The sequence below is a fragment of the Chelmon rostratus genome, chromosome 4 (genome assembly GCF_017976325.1).
Source record: "Chelmon rostratus isolate fCheRos1 chromosome 4, fCheRos1.pri, whole genome shotgun sequence".
NCBI lineage: Eukaryota > Metazoa > Chordata > Actinopteri > Chaetodontiformes > Chaetodontidae > Chelmon > Chelmon rostratus.
This window is the reverse complement of record NC_055661.1, coordinates 11371307-11387587: the sequence shown is the minus strand read 5'-3', so window position 1 is coordinate 11387587 and position 16281 is coordinate 11371307. Positions and strand designations below refer to the sequence as shown.

General features: G+C 43.8%; 1 protein-coding gene across 2 annotated transcripts in view; it reads right to left on the bottom strand.

Moving 5' to 3' along the window:
- Positions 1-16281, bottom strand: part of pde4ba (phosphodiesterase 4B, cAMP-specific a) — a 124454-nt gene that overhangs the window by 19619 nt on the left and 88554 nt on the right. For both annotated transcript variants that reach the window (XM_041936049.1, XM_041936050.1), the window contains exon 6: positions 1226-1338. In XM_041936049.1, the coding sequence (XP_041791983.1) occupies positions 1226-1338 (113 nt within the window). The remainder of the gene's footprint in view (positions 1-1225; positions 1339-16281) is intronic.

Here is a 16281-nt window from a genome sequence, read left to right as displayed (position 1 = left end):
ATCAACAAGATACAGGCCAAATATTTCTTGCCACCATTCTGTATCATGCTCTGTCAAGTTCCTGCTTCTTTATATAAGAAGCAGGAACTAAACCCTGATGCACATCACACACAATCAGTGACACAGAAGAAATAGAATAACCAGTGGACAGTGAGAGGTTGTTTGACGGGCAAGATGGAAAGAGAGCGACAAAAACTGCAAGAGAAACCAAACCACTTTGTTCTGGCAGTTTCAGCACCCAAAGCTGATTTTTGACAATTTCTGAAAAAGTCCAAGAATCCTGTTAAAGCGCCGGCGTCAGGACGGTGACTGGTCCCTGCAAACCGACTGCTACTACTTCTAAAGGAAGTAATAGTGATGACTATACAAGTAACACAAGTTATTCACAGTTTACACATTTTAAAGAGGTGGAGGTCTAAAACTAACTTTAACCATAAATCTCAGTAATAACAAATCCAGTTACAGTCAGCTTTGTTGCACATGTACAGATACGAAGTTACAGTAAAGACAGCAGAAACAATAAGAAAAAAAAAGCCGTAAACCAGATACTGCGGTGTATCGTGCTCTGCCAGTGAGTAATATGGATATGGGGTTACTTAATTAAAGAACCAGGAACTGAAGCTTGGTGCACATCACACACAATCGATGAGGCAGAAGAAACAGAATAACCAGTGGACAGTGAAAAGTTATTTGACAGGAAAGATGAAAAGAGACACGAAAAATAAGACTTCCTCCTGTCAGACGAGACAGACGAGAGTCAGACTGAAAAACCAGAAGCTAAGCAGAAATTAATGGAGCTTTATGCTGCTTTAGGCAGAAATCGGCTGATGAGTAACATCCAGTGTGCAGGCGCCCGGCACACATGCCAACACTGCTTCCCGCTGCAGCCCCCTCCACCAGCCTCCTTCCTACTGTACGCATTCACACTTTTCATACTTTGCTGAGGTCGTGCTAAGTTCATGTATGTTTACAGCTTTCTGCAGTATGTCTGGGTTCTGTTTTCATGTGTTTATTAAGCTGAAGGATTGGTGCTCCTTGCAGAGTCCCTTGCTGCTGCAGATTTGAGAGCTCCCTCGAGGAGCAGAACCTGTTTAAACACTGTTCATAAAAAGTAGCTCTGACTGACGTCAAGCGAGGGCAATGACAGCCTCGTGCCCCTGAACGCTTCCCCGCTGACGACGGAACAAGATGAAAACACAGAAAACAAAGATGCACCCTCTCCTACCTTGTTGGAGGCCATGTCGCTGACGGAGCGGTAGGTCTGGATGGTCTCCAGCTGGTCCAGACACCAGTCCAGCTCCTCCATCGTCTCCATAGCCAGTTTCTGGTACGCCTCATCTGTCAACAAGCAGCCGGCACACAGAGACATACAGTCAGAACAGACGGAGCACATGGAGCCCAAGCGCTGCCCAGCCACTCCCAGACAACATCCACCCACGGGCCCCGCTCGGGGCGTCTGCTGCTGCTGCTGAGGAGGGGGAACGGCTCGAGGTGGCACCCGGCTGCAGCGCTCCTTCATCATGAGGAGGTGTAGCTGTGGCGAGCTGGTGGGACTCGCAGCTGTCAGTAGAGCGGAGAGAAACTACTGTAGGACCTGAGCTCACTCTGTGACACGCTCAGCCTTCCTCACTGTGCGTGTGTGTGTGTGTGCGTGTGCTAGTGCATATGTGTGTGAAGCCCCCCTTGATCCCCAAATCTGTGGCCCTCGACTCATTTACATAAAGTCAACTCCCTACAGCAGGAAACCAAAAACCCCCACCCACCCCCTCACACACACACACACACACACACACGCACACACACACACACACACACACACACACGCACACACACACACACTTTACCCCACCTCACAGGAAGCAAACAGACACCACTTGATCTGCACATAAACACACACGCAAGTTTTCGTCATGCCAAACCAAACTTTTGTGTGACCTTTTAATTACTCCTCTGTTATCTCTGGCATGCATACGTAGACGAACACACACACACAAACGAGATTTAACATTATTTAACATCACGTAATCAGTGTAATCACTGTACTGACAATGGACAATAGCAACACTTCACAGACAGTGATGCTGTTTTGTTAGACCACCACTTGAGACACAAACTTGGTAATGGGCCCGTCCGTCTCTGGTAGGACCCCACATGACAAAGATCCAGAATGTTTTAATGAGCCCACGCACAGTCTGAACGTTTGTCATTTCGGTTTGCTGCAGAACTGATAACAGCTGCTGTAAAGACGTGTGGTTATAGTGCGTAGTACACAACCACAGTACAGACAGAAATGCAGCGCAGAGACGAAATGACAGGAACTGGCTTGGGCATCAATTTAACCAAAACTGAACAATATTTCCGCAGCACTGTATTTAGCAGGGTGAGTATGCTACCATGTGATTAAGTCTTGTGCTGCTTTTTGTTCTATTTTCTTTGTAAAATATTTAGTAATTCATTTTTTTTCATTTGTACTGTAATTTTATTATCATGCACTTATTATAAGTATTACAGTTACTAAATCAGGGCTGCAGCTACTGATTATTTTTCACTATCGATTAATCTGGCAATTATTTTCTCAGTTCACATGCAGCAGCCCAAAACCCAAAAAATATTTAGTTTACTGTCACACAAGACAATGAGAGACAGCAGATATTCCCACTGTTTGAAAAAAGTCCAATCAAGTATCGAAATTGTTACGGATTAATTTTCTGTGAATCAACTGATGGATTTATTGATAAATCGTTTCAGCTGTGTGGTAAATATGAATATAAAACATTTATATCTATTCGTGTACTCAGTAAAATCAAGTGAAAAATGTTTGGCGTATGGCTAAAACCAGTGTACTGAAGCCAGGATTTAAAAAGAAAATCTGGCTTGAGTGAAGCTGATGATAAAAATATAGGAAGGAAAAAAAAAAGGTCAAATGTAAATAAAGACTAATTCCAATAAAAGACCATAGTAAACAAACAACCAAAGTCCAGATCTCTAACATCCGTCAGGAAGATTAGCCGTGATAATCAGTTTAGTGGGAGACTTCGCCTTTAAAATTAAAATTCTTATTTACTCTAGAAGAGTGCTTATGAGCAGATATAGTGGGAAACAAGAGGGTGAGTGTGTGGCAGCCACTGCTGAGCTAAGAGTCGGTATTCCAGCCCTGTTCCTGCGGTCTAACTGTGTTTTTCAGACAACTACCACTGTACGTCAAAGGTTGGAGTGAGGCCTTGTTGGAAAGCAGAGGGGGTGTGTGATGAGGTGGCTGTTGCTGGACTGACATATATATACACACACACACACACACACACACACACACACACACACGCACACACACTTGTCTGCTGCCCCTGCATTGTGTATACTACGGGTCTCCTAGCTGCAGAGCACAACATGGCAGCAGGGTGTGCACTGCGGCGACCTTAGCGTGGCCACGTAGAATGTGTCCCCTGCTCTGATCTCCTTGCCATCAAAGACATGAGCCTGTTTGCTCTCCCAAACATGAGAGGCACCTGGCGCTCTGCCCACAGCCTTCCCTCGCTATGATGAGGGGAGTGAGAGAAAGAGGGGGAGTGTGTATGCTGTGTGTGTGTGTGTGTGTCCACAAGTATCTGATGTCAAAACGGCTTACACTCATTCGAGATGTTTCTTCCCCGTATTCTCTACACTTTTGAGGTGGTTTGTGTTTTTGAAGATCACAGGAAGGTCCTTTTCCCTGTAACACTTTTCTCATTTTTACGCTCACTGTTAAACTCAGGTCTCAGACCCAAAGTATCATGTGAGTGGTCTTAGCTGCTGTATGGATATGTTTATGGACTTTAAATAGCTCATGAAGCAACCATATCTTCAGCCTGTGCAGTCATTTTCTCAACAGTTTAAATGCTCTGTAACGTCTGTATGAAAGGTGAGGAATTTTTTGCTATTCTGTACGCCCAAATGTAAAGATGATAATGAAGCTCTCAAGGTTGAATCATCAGTTTTAAAAATAAATCTTTCTTTGATTAAGTCAAATGTACAAGATTGTGTACAAAAAAACTTCAGGAGAGACGTCAACTGCAACACCAGAGGACGATTTCATTAGAAACATCCAAATCACAGAGCTTAAAAATCTGCACTGAATCCGAAAAGCGGAAAGTAAAGATTATGCTCTGGAAAAGCCGGATAACACATTCAGCGCTTTGAATCAGTTAACTTTTAGATTCTGGGTCAGTGTTAGATGTAAACAGGCGAAGTGTTATGATCCATTTTTTCAACAGTGGAAGGTTCACTGTGGAGTCTTGCCCATGCTTTCACACTATTCCACCCATCCACTGGTGGCTGTAACACATCAAGATATGCAGAGATGTGCCTGCAAAGGCAGGGAAGAGGAAGACTGCACGCTGCTAAACATGGATATTAATAATGCAGGATTCAAACATTTGAGAAGAATCAGCTCTGCACAATGTTATGAGGGAGGAAATGCATTCAACATGTGAGTTGGACAACAAGGATACACACACAGTGTATTTTAATAAAGAGCGCTGAATGTGAATACAACAGGGCACCTTCTCAAAAATTAAGTTGTAGTATTTTTACAAAACTGAACTAGTTCCAGTTCAGGATGGGGGGTGCTCTCATACTGATGTGTGTCATAGTGAGGCTGCATCAGGGGTAAAACCGAATTACTAGATTGATTGCTCGAGCTTTGAACCGCGTACATGACTTTGATTTGAAAACACACAAAAATGGGTACAAAATCTGGTTTAGTGAGTCAGGACCTCAAACTGGTCACGGGGCCAAATTCTTGTGGTTCCCCACACACTAAATCCATTCTCTAGGTAGGTGCCAGATCCACTTAAGTCTGCTTGTATAACAGTTTTAATCTGACTCCTGCCCTGCTGGCAAACAAAGCCAACAGCAGCCTCGACCCCAGTGCTGGACCCAGTTTACCACCAGTGAAATAAAAACAAAGATCTGTGGGCCAATCATTGAGGCGGTAGACATTGGCTGTTTGATGTTTCTCAGTATTATTACAATAGTTTTAGCAACCACCAAATCTAACGTCAATGCTTGAAATATTTCACTTCAGAGGAAAACAGGATGTAAATGACACAACACAGGCCCTGTTTGTATTCTGCAGCGAAAAGACAGATGGGTCACCTGAAATAAGTGTAAGACATGAGCTTTTTTTCTAGCTCTGTTTGCAGCTGTTGTATTTGCAAATGTAATTGTGACACAGAGACTTGCTGTAAGGCAGAATAAGAAAAGTGGATGTGTCTTTTATTTCATTTCATTGAGCAAGAGGTGGCTGGATAATGTAGTTCATTTTAAACCTAGAATCTGAAAATAGGTAAACATCAGTAGAGTTAAAGGGTGACAAGTTGTTCTACAGGCAACGCTACTGACACAATAGAAATGCCTGTAAAGAGTGATTTTAAAAGTGTGGTTCTGGAAGCCACAGTGAAGGACTACTAACTAACCTAAGCATTTTTTTTCCCAGCAAATCATCATTTAGAAAACAAAACAAAAACAACTTTCATGACTGATTATTGCCAATGAACGCATGACTTTTCACCTGTAGAGCAGAAGCACGCATGTTAGCTGCTTACCAGTAATTACTTTGGTTACAAGAAGTCTGCACAGTGTACTGCCGTGGCCTCAGATGGACGGAGGGAAAAGCCAAATGTCTGCTAACACACACACCAACATCACGATGTAAGAGGGGATTTCCACCGCCTCCACCCTGACACAAGGACCTTTCTGATCAGAGCTCAGACCTACAGTGTTTGTCCCACAGGGACAGACAGGAAAACACACAGCTGTACATGTACAATCCAGTCACACACACACACACACACACACACACACACACACACACACACACAGCAGTGTAGTGTACATATACATCAACTGAAATGTCTCATTACTGCACTTGCACACAAACATACAGACATGTACTTTCCAGCTGAGGGAGGCAAGGCGAGCAGGCTGCAGAGGCAGGGAGGGTTAGGAGGGACGTGAGGTCAGCTCGCTCTCTGTCTCTCTCTACGTTCAATATTTAGTTCAGTTCAGCGAAAGATAAACAGATAAAACAAACACGTCACTGGAGCAAACTTGTCACCTGAAAACCTTCGGCAGTAACGTAAAAAAAAAAATGTGTGGCCGTTTGCTGTGAATAGAACTAAATATGTTGAGGCGCGAGAGGACATGGGGGTGGACAAGGGCACAAGATGGACCCTCAGTACACATACTTAATGAAATCTGAAACAGGAACAGAGAATGTGACATTATCAGTGATTTGAACGAGCTCTATCTAGTGATGTACAGGTGTACCTCTGACTGTGCCCATCTGTGATTCAATGACTGTTTTTCCTGTGATTCTCTCTCAGATTAAGCCAAAATAGCACATATTTGAGAGTGATGTGCAATAAGAATGGTTTCTTTGGTATGATGACATTCAGAATTTATTTGGGCTGAGGCCTTTATGGGAGATTACTACTCTGCAGCAGCAGGTATACACACATACAAAGCCTTGTACATATGCAGCACATGGCATATGCTGCCATCAGATTATTTAAGGACAAGTGTGCCCGGGGGACGCCAGACCAGAGGAGTTGGAGCTGTGTGCGTGTGCATGCATGCATGTGTGTGAGACAGCTACATCTGTCGTCCTCTCACGGGGACAGAGTCAGTTTCCTGCCTGTGGTGTGATGCTAGATGCAGCAGAGCAGGAGGGCTGCAGCGAGTTATCAGCAGCCAAAATCTATATCTCATTGTGGAGGTTAAATCATCAGCGGAGATTACCCAGAGGCACTGACAGACACACACACACGCACACCCACACACACCCACACACATTCCCTAGCCCCTTACCCTAACTATCACAACTAAATGCCTAACCCTAACCCAAAGTCTTAACCTTCAAACAGGCCTTTGAAGTTGTGGAGACCAGCCAAATGTCCTCACTTTCCAAAAATGTCGTCACTCTGCTGGTGAAAAACTTGCGGTCCTCACTATGTAGTACGTACAAGAACACCCACATACACACACAAAATAAGAGGTCATCAGGGGACAATCTTTTTTTTTTCCCCCTCTCGTACTAATTTCTGGTTTTAATTCATTGCCCAAGCATTCATCATGTAAACATCTCGGTTTGAAGGGTGAGGTGCCACATTTCCAGTGAAGCGGCGTAAACAGACCACACACACGAAGAGAGACCAAACTCTGACGTAGGTCGATTGGCAGCAGGTTTCTGAATCACAGAGACAGAGAGGGGGAGCCGCTCTTTGGTGGCATCTCTTACTTTAACAAGACACAGAGCTGATCTGAAACCCTCCTGGTTACACAACGGCTCCTATCGCAGACCATCGCAGCGGTGTGGCGAGGCAGCGAGCCATTGCAGCGCTGCTCTTCCACTTCTTACAGGCCGAATTATGACTTCACACGCACCGCATTGCAAAATCCATCACTGACAAGTATTGTGAAAAGACGGAAGATGGGTGGTGGTGGAGTCTGTGGACTGAATAATTTCTGTGAGCCGGATTCTGAGAAGTGACAAAATGACATCATGAGCCTGTGTTTCGTTAGGGTCCATTTATCTGATTTACAGGGAGGCGGAATACAAATAACGTTTCAATAGATGGTATCAGGGTTTTTGTTTCCCTGTGGTTGTCAATTATAAAAGGGAACGAAATAATGACTGGACATTCTGTTCTGCAGTAGATTTGCACATGCTTCACCACTTATGCATTTGCAAGGAACATGCAATGGAGCCATTATGGGTGAATTTATCGCTCTGGGACGCAGTATCGGTAAAACATACTGGTGCCTTTTTCATGTGGCGACCCTTCAGAGGCAGCACTGCGGGCACGTTTTGGATGCTGACTCAAACATTAAGAATTCTGATGTGGCAACAAAGGCTGGAGCAGAACTGCTTCATGTGCGTGTTTTCATACTTGTGTCTGTGGCGAACATGTTTGTACTGCATATTTGCCGTGTGTCCCGATGCAAATACAGAGATGGGAAACAAAGCTTTCATGTTTTCTGCTGCAGCCACTGCAGAAGGAGATTAAACTGAGGAGCTGATAGGTAGCTGAATTTAAGAAAAACGTAATTTTGTATTCATCTCTGTTCTTAGCTCTTTTAAACCTGAGTATTGTTGTGTGATTCCATAATTGTTTTGTCCATTTAACAACTTTTTATGATTCCATCTTGGCCTGCTCTCCTTTCGAGGTCACCAACCTCAATGGGACTTAGTGTCTGGCTAAATATGTTCATTTCTTGCTGAAAGTTAAATGAGAACATCGAAACCACTTTCATGTCTAGTGTGGAGCTATAAACGGGAGTGGATTAGCCTAGCTTAGCATACCGACTGGAAACAGAGGAAAACAGCTAGCCTAGCCCTGTCTTAAATAGAAAAAAGCGCCCCCAGCACCCAGAGTTATGTGACCTGTAGCATTTAACTGCATTAGGTGGTACTATTATATTATTATTATCACCACCAGTGAGTACATGTGTCGTCAAATCAACCAGGACTGAAATCTAAAGGATTACAACTTTAACGTTTCTCTCTCTTTCTGTGCAGATACAACAACGTGTTGCATAGTGGAACTTGAGAACTTTAAAGTTGAATTGATCTGCATCTAACTTAGCTTAAATAGAAGGCAAATGTATTTCCCAAAATGTGCAACAGCTCCTTTAAATTAATGTTAGTTATGTATTTCTTTAAAATGAATTAAGAAAATGGAAATAAATTGAAATTGTGATGACAAAAATAAGCTCTTTACCGACACTCAGCAGGAATGTCTTCTGGGCTCTTTGCAGGTGAGCTTGTGGTCTTTGTGTTGTTAAACCTGTTGTTTGTGGTGTAGCGACAGGGGGCATGTAAAGCTCTGCAATTTGACTTGGTAGAATAACAATACAGCTGATTCACTTTCATGTGACTTCCAGTCTGACTTGTGGCTCTTCTGCTTGTATTTATGCCATAATAAAGTCAACTCTGACCACTAAACTCAGAACAAAAAGTGCTTTGACTGGGTCACATGTAGCAATCATGCATGTGTGTGCTTCTGTGTCTGTTAGACCCTCTTATGGTTATTGCTTGCTCTTTTCCCCGTAACTCTCCTTGGACACAGTGTTCCCTGTCCTCCCCATAACATGCACATGTACACATTCCTGTCTGTTTCACCATGGAACTCAGTGGGAAAGCAACACAGAAAGCTATAAATCTGGGTAGCATGCAACAACTCCCAAAGGGTGGACAGTGATACCAGATCCTTTGCAGAATCCTTAAGAACTCTTAAGCTCCATTCAACAGGGTTCATTCTTTTTGAGATGGTTGGGGGATTTCACAGTATGTGCCCATGTGCTCATCCGTGGTTTTAATCCTGCCTGGAGGGCATGTGTGTGAGATCCAGTATTAATTTCACTCCCAAATAGCTGTTGTGTTTTGGCGTTCTTGCTGGTCTTCTATTAATTTAAGTCCCATCAAGAAAGACACACTAATTCTTTATACTACAGTTGAGTTTTTGTGCACAAAGCAGGGCTGTGAAGTGTTTATTTTCACTGTAAATTAATTATCTTTTAATTGATTATCTGTTTGGAAAATGTCTGTCAAGTTTCCTGAAGCCCACAGTGAGGTCCTCAGATGTTTTGTTTTGTCTGGCCCACAGTTCAAAATTCAAAGATATTCAGTTAATAATGGCGTTCTTACAAATGAAATGGTAGAACCAATGGATTCTTGGAATTTATGCTTGAAGAATATGACTTAAACTGATGAGCAAAACATTTGCAGATTAATTTTGTGTCCACTGACTAATTCAGCACTTCTGCATTTCTGGTTACACAGACTTCCTTCTCTGACATCTGTAAAGATGCATTTAGTTACTAAAGAGCAAATATTTGAATACCCTGAGTTCATCAGTCCAGTAAGCGAGCCACACAGAGGCCCAACGTGTCAAAACTGAACTATGATCTAAAGTATGAACTATGGCTTCACTGGAGAAAAATCATAACCTGTCTTTCCACACCAAGTCATGCCTTGTACAGCAGACTGTGGATTCTCCACAGTAAGCACACATATACGATCCCACATGCGCACTTTATTCGCACATACAGGGATATTCAGAGTGATTTATGCATGTGGGAGGTGAATGTGAGGAGTGAACTGAGCTCAGAGACAGTCTGACAAGGCCTGAAGGTTACCTGAGGCACGAGGCATCAGCCTCAGCCTAACATGCGGTATTTCGCTGATATCTGACCGGTCGTCATGTTCTGGCGCAAAAATCTTGAATGTTTTGTTTCTGCATCCCTCTCACCCCCTCTGATAACACAGACGTCAGCGAGGCAGTTTGTCCGCCCGATCAGCAGCTCTGCTCGGAGGACCTGGGAGGAAAACGGCGTCCTGTCCTTGAGCTGCTCTCTCGCCGTCTGTTTTGACCCCTGCCTCGCTCTCTTACTCTCAGCCTCTATACCCTCAAACATGTACACGCACAAACACATACATACAAACACACAGCAACAGAGCAGGCTTTGTCTGCGTTACCTGAGGTGAACTCCCACGCTGGGAGCAACAGTGCTGGCTGGGCTGAATGAGCCTCATTGTCACACTGACAGGCATTTGCCCCTCGGGTTGATTAGTGTGGATCAGAGGAGCTATAAACCCACATAGCCAAAGTTCTGTCACCGTTGACGCTGCTTTTTTGTTTTTTCTTTAGGATTCAAAGTCTAGAGTTACGGTTACAGAGGTTTTCTGTTGGCGCGGGGACGGATCTGATGTCAGGGGCGAGGACAGATTTCTAAAATCACCAGGAAAACTTTTGCATAATCAGAATGGGCCTGCACGCAGCTGGTGGAGAGAGGGGTAAGGGATATTTTGGGTCAATTAATGGGAAATATGATTCTGTAATAATGAGGGGACTGCTTGATGGAATATGTTACCTCATATTTTCCCATGAGACCCAGTGCTTACTGTCCTGTTATACACATGTCACAAGAAGGGTCAGCTGTGGGGGTCCAGGAGCAAGAGCCTCACATGCAGAACGGTTTTAATGTTCATCAACAGGAGTCCCTTACAGACACAGAGAGCTGTCATTATAGGTAATGAGACCACAAATTTACTTTTGATGTGAGAGAACTTAAAAACTGGCCTTTGTTAAATCTGACTTGTTGATGTAAATGAGACAAATCAGGTATTTGGGCCACTTAAACTTCACTTCATGTGAACAGACAGGCAGACAAGAGCTCCTAACGCCAGGCGCTTTATGCATAGTTACCGTGGAAACTGCTTCTGCACCCTAACTTCCATGTCCATGATTTCCTCATTTGTTGACACAGTCCTCGTCTTTCATGCCAACCACCCTGAAATTCCACCAGGCCTGTCTCCATGTGGCTGCAAGCCCCTCCAGGAGGGCGTCTGAAGCGGAGTGCTTTGCCTGCCACGTTTTGTTGACTTGCTCAGATTTTGCTGATTTGGTTATTTCTCCATAATATTTGTGTTTCCATCACAGGTAAGTAGGCTTCGTAGCTAAATTTTTCTTTGTGTGTGCGTTTATTGTGGATGCACGATCAGGAGTCTGCGCAGGGTGTTGTATTTTGAAAAACTACCGGATTCTCTACGTCGGTCCTGTGTCTGACTTCCTGTCCGGCTCGACCTGCTCTGTGCAGATTGACATGTTGTCCGTCAAAAGACGGAACACGGGCAGGGGAATTGTAATCACTGTTTTGATTGACAGCGATCAGCCCAGTTGGACGTGTTGCAGAGGGAACACGGACGTTACGCACCCAGTGGAAGTCAGCTTAAGTTATCTAAATTAGCATATTCACAACATATAGCCTAGGTTAAGTTAAAATTACAGGCTATGTGTCCTGTGCCGAAGCTCTGCCCTCCTGTTCATTTCCTGACAACTGTTTAGAAAACAGTTATATATTTCAGGGAACTGATTTGCACTGCGCGTCACGTAGAAAAAAGTTAAGACAGATTGCCTGCGCAGCCCTTCCTGCCCACTCGCCTCTCATTGAAAACGAATGATGCTGATGTTGAAAAGAAGGAAGGTGTGGCGGCTTCTATGAACTTGCTAAACCAGGCTAAGATCACTTTCACAAGTTTTATTTCCAGTAAAGAGGAAGTAAACAATCTCAGTGGGCTACAACTAGACGGGCTCACACCTCTTCTGCTTCTTGGCTTTGATATCTGAATAGCATTTTATTGAGGCCAAGCAAGAAATAATTTTGGTCTTAACACTTTTCCAGCTGTTGTTGAACTGTGGTCAAAAAAAACACGACTGTCTTGTTAGCAATATCTTGACCGTATTTAGCGTGCAGGCCTGGAAACGGAGCCAAGGCGGGCTGGAGCAGACTGGAGCGAGGAAAAGCACCACATGGGTTCTATGACGAAGGGGTTTGCGTGCAACCGAGGATCCGTGTCTCCACTGACATATGAAGACCAGCTGACACAAACCTCAAGTGACCTCGAACAGCGTGCCTCCTGATGATGGGTAAGCATGGTGTGTATGTGTATCTGCGTACATGTGTGTGTTTGTGTGTATCCCAGACCACATAACAACAATCAAATTGAGCCAGTGAATACTGTTGGCCCTGGTGAGCACGCACAAGAGTGACTGTGTTTGTCCATATTAGCTAATTAAAACTTCCGATTGAATGAAGATTAAATACAAGTCCCCCCCCAAGTAACAACTGAACAGGCATGTGGCATTCATGGTCCAGCAGCAGATAAGAAATCTGGATTCTACCTCTGCTAAAAAATAGTACGATAACCAACCTTTTTGATTGGGCTGTTTTGTTTCTTTGTTGATAATAACCAGGATCATTTTAATTGAAGTGGGGTATTTTATTGTTGAAATGATTTTTTTAAAGGCGGCTTTCTGTCCTGTTCCACAAAGAGGGTGGTGATGGTGGTGGTTTTTGGCACAGGGGGAAGGGGGGGGCGAATGCTTCCCAAATACCCAAACAAAAGAGCCGGTCTGTGAAGCAGAGAGCATTTGAATCCATCTGTGCTGAGCTGAACAGGCCTGCTGGCAGGGGAATACTTCAGGGGAAGGGCAGCCGTCTACTTTATGACTGTGCTGACGTCAATGGCATAATTCAAATACTTGCAGAGTGCATGCTTCCAGCTTTCTGAACCTGCTCTCTCTCTCTCTGTGGCAGGCCGCAGCGAAAACCCGACATGGAGTTGGACTCCAGTGAATCTGAGTAACAAAACGACAACTGGAGTGGAGTCACGTCAGGGTGAAAAAGCATAAAAACACATGCTAATCATTTGCAGGCCTTCAGTCGCCACATAAGCGAGTGACAGATCGACAGATCTGTGGAAATTTGTTGTGTATTTGCTCACAGAGTGACATGTGACCGTGGCACAGACCCTTGAGGCTTGTGAACTAATTCAGGGGAACACAGGTCTCATTCGCAAGAAGTGCCTACGTATTTGTAGATTTAAGAAGTGAAAAAGGAAGGAGAGAACCAAACTGAGATCAATTAAATCCCTTTCTATGAAAAGCTATTCTCTTTTACTGAAAGAGGGAAGTGACACGGACTCTGCGTGGACTGACGTGTGTGGTTTTGGACACGCTCAGAATCATAAACAGTGTTTACAGCTGGCACATTAGGTGACTGATTAGTAAGTCAGTTGAAAAGAAATGAATCAGCAACCACTTTGAGAACTGATGAACTGTTTCAGTTTCTCAAGCAAAAGTGCCAAATTTTCTCTGGCTCTAGCTCCTCAGACACATGTGTTTGCTTTTTTACTCTGCTGTCAGACGGATTTTAGTATTTTATTGTGAATGTTGGTTGGAAAAAAGTCATTAATCGAGTTATTAATCAAGAGAAAATAATCAGTAGATTAATCAATGCAGTTGCAGCCACACACATATTCAGTGGGATAGAAACCAAGTGTAGTTCCTTTTGTCAGCTAATTTCTCAGACACACGGGGTCAAAATGAGCTCACTAGCAAAGCAAACAAGTAAAAACTTACATTGATTGTACAAAATGAGAAGAGAATAACAATAAGAATACTTCATGGCTCTGAGCCCCTTGAAGACCCCTCACTCAGACTGTTTGCTCTTGACATGAAACGTGTGAGGGCTGATTCCCAGAGTCTGAATGACATCATGACTTACACTGTGGGATAAGTGAGGATGTCACGATTGGATGGAGCCGTGGATGACTGCAGACAGACAAACAGTCCAAAACTGTGTTTGCTCTCACGGTGGTGAGAGAAATTGAACTGTGCTGAAAAAAGTTTGTAAGTCGAAACTTTTTTTTTTCTTGCAGGGGAGCTATTGCATCAAACAAATTCGAGTGTTTCCAGCAAACCAAAACCACAAACTCACTATTAAGACCCTGATACATCTCCAGTATTAATAACCTGCCGCAGCTTTCCTCTGACGCCGAGCACCATGTGTCGGCTTGCAAAGCAGGTGTCAACCGAGGCAGGAAGTCGAATTTAATCAGCAACTGTTCTATGATGGTTCTACGGTTTTTCTAAAAGTCACGACCTGAAGTGACATTTGTGCTGTTTGCGTTTCGTGTCGGCCTCGAGCTTAGTCAACCAATCACAGTGAGAGGGCACAGAGATACAGTTTGTTATGGTTTGTTTACAAGCTGCAAAATGCAACAGGCCTGCTGTTACGAGGCTGAGCAAAAAGAACCAAATCAGTGAAATAACTGCCAAGATCCTAATGACTCAACCAACCCTGGCATCACGCCTTCAAATATACAAGCATACATAAACACACACACCTCCACACAAGCAAGTGGGGTCTTTTCCCAAAAGTCCGCTCTGGATCTCTGGTCTGTGCCAGCGTGGTATGGAGAGCTTTGAGTCGGGTAAATACTTGGCACCGCAGCTCCTTTATGACATGGGAGACTTGTAAAGCAGGGGCCAGGCGTGTCGCTTCTGGCCGCGTTCCAACACCGGGATTACTTTCAATTAAACCGTGAACTCACAAATACCACAATAGAAGCCTATGTCTGACTTTAAAAGGAAATTCTTTAGAGATGAGGATGGACAAAGAGGTCACTTGTGATGGTCAGTGTATTCTCTCTTGTTGTCAGTCGATGAAACGCTCAAGATGTCAGTCACTCTGTATGGAAACCTCCAACCCCCTTTCATCCTCTTAGGGCACCTGACTGACATTCTAGTTCGAGGGCAGGGGGATGGTGAAATGTGACCTAATGCTGGGCAGGGCGTGGCGATCAGCTGGCACCTCTCTGTGTCTTATTTGACGTGACACATGACAACCCTGTCTGCAGCAACACTGCAGCACACTTGTGGACATAACGTACGTTTTAAAGGAAATCTCGGGTTCATTACAAGCTGGTTCCAGCATTGTAGCCAAAGTCATTTGTAAGATCAATGTGACATCGGTATAAATATGTTGAAGTCCATGACAACAAGGCAACAAACATTAGAAAGATTGTAAACAAGCCAGCGGTTTAGCTGACGTTTCTGAAACACTTTTCTTTGACGTAAAACCAAAGTGAGCACACTCAGTGTCAGGAAAACTGCAAGCAAGCACGGTAGATCAAAGCTGAGTGGATGTTTTTAATGGTGAGTTTAGGTAATTATTAATAAGTAATTAATACGTTTGACTGACTGTCTATATGATCGTCTGTTCATGTTTCTTGTCCTGTTGAATATCTTTTTTTTGTGATGTCACACATTCCCAGATCAAAATGAACTTATAAAAGTTACAAAATGATTCCAAAATGTTGTACTAAATAGCCAAATAATGCCAGTTAGGTTTTTGTGCAGATATTGGCGATACATACATTGATGTTATAGCTTGTGAAGCTACAGTAACTTCATGTTCACATTGTTCATTGCTTTTGATTGTATCATGTAAAAGATGTTTTCTAACAGCCGATTACACACTATTAAAGTCAAAACTAGCTGAGATACTTCTTGACTTTACACACAAAATTAGCGATAGATTTACAAAAAGAGTGGAATGTATAATCAATGTAGTCCACTAAAACTAGCTGCCGACAAATTTTTGATTGTCGATTAGTTGGTGACGTCATTGGGAAGCGACTGCGATGTGCGTCACTGCCCCATGACAGGCGTGACCTCGCCTGGCATGGTAGCACACAGGAGCACCTGCAGAGGCGGCACGCCGGCTCTCTGGATGACAAGGGCTCGTCCCGGTCAGTCGATCGATTCATTGTTATTGCCGCTGAGAGCAGTAAATCATTGTTTCACGTTCACATTCCAAATGTGCCCGAGCTTTCCAGGCTTATACGTGCATCGTTCACGGCGACGTTCGCGCCTGCACAACGTTTTGCTGTCGAGTGCA